This window comes from Penaeus monodon, chromosome 21 (assembly GCF_015228065.2).
Source record: "Penaeus monodon isolate SGIC_2016 chromosome 21, NSTDA_Pmon_1, whole genome shotgun sequence".
Lineage (NCBI taxonomy): Eukaryota > Metazoa > Arthropoda > Malacostraca > Decapoda > Penaeidae > Penaeus > Penaeus monodon.
The window spans coordinates 28659208-28659815 of record NC_051406.1 but is presented as its reverse complement, the minus strand read 5'-3'; the positions used below and the strand labels follow the sequence as shown (position 1 = coordinate 28659815).

Here is a 608-nt window from a genome sequence, read left to right as displayed (position 1 = left end):
AGGTAGCGAGTTTGTCATAGACTACGTCTCCAGCCGCTTCGATCAGATCGATGGTGATGTTGTCCGGCCCTGGTGCCTTTCCTTTTTTGGATTGTTTAACTGCTAGTTTTACCTCCCAGTCTTTGATATCAGGGAATTCGTGAAACCTCTGTTGTATCTCAGGTTCTTCGGGGGCTGGTTTTTGTTCTGTTGGTGGTGGTGGTGGAGGCTCTGGGCGTGTTGATGAGTACAGCTTTTCGTAGAACTCTTGTGCTCTGGACACAACCCGTTCACGATCTGTTGTAAGGGTGCCGTCTTCTTCACGTACGCCTGTTAGTTGGAGCCTACCTCTGTTCAGTTTTCTTTTCGCCATTTTGAAACCTTTCCCTTGTCGGATGACTTCAAGGGCAGCCGCCGTGCGAAATTTTCTCAGATCTTCTCGTTGCTTTTTTCTGATGAGTTTGTTGATTTCTGCTAGTTCGATTTTTTGTTGATTTCTGCTAGTTCGATTTTTTGTTGATTTCTGCTAGTTCGATTTTTTCTCTTGCATTTGTTGGTACTTTGAGATTTCTTCTTTTCTCCATGATATTCTTTGTTTCATTTGAGAACTTTTTATCACTATAGTTGTT

At 43.1% G+C, this 608-nt stretch overlaps 2 protein-coding genes across 3 annotated transcripts in view; both read right to left on the bottom strand.

Moving 5' to 3' along the window:
* LOC119586412 lies at positions 1 to 544 on the bottom strand (the record flags this gene model as incomplete). The annotated part of the gene is given in 1 exon segment (XM_037935135.1): positions 1 to 544. A coding segment is annotated over 1 exon segment (352 nt), but the record flags the coding sequence as incomplete, so codon positions are not given.
* Positions 1 to 608, bottom strand: part of LOC119586411 (rho guanine nucleotide exchange factor 7-like) — a gene marked incomplete at both ends in the record, with an annotated part of 85656 nt that overhangs the window by 2988 nt on the left and 82060 nt on the right.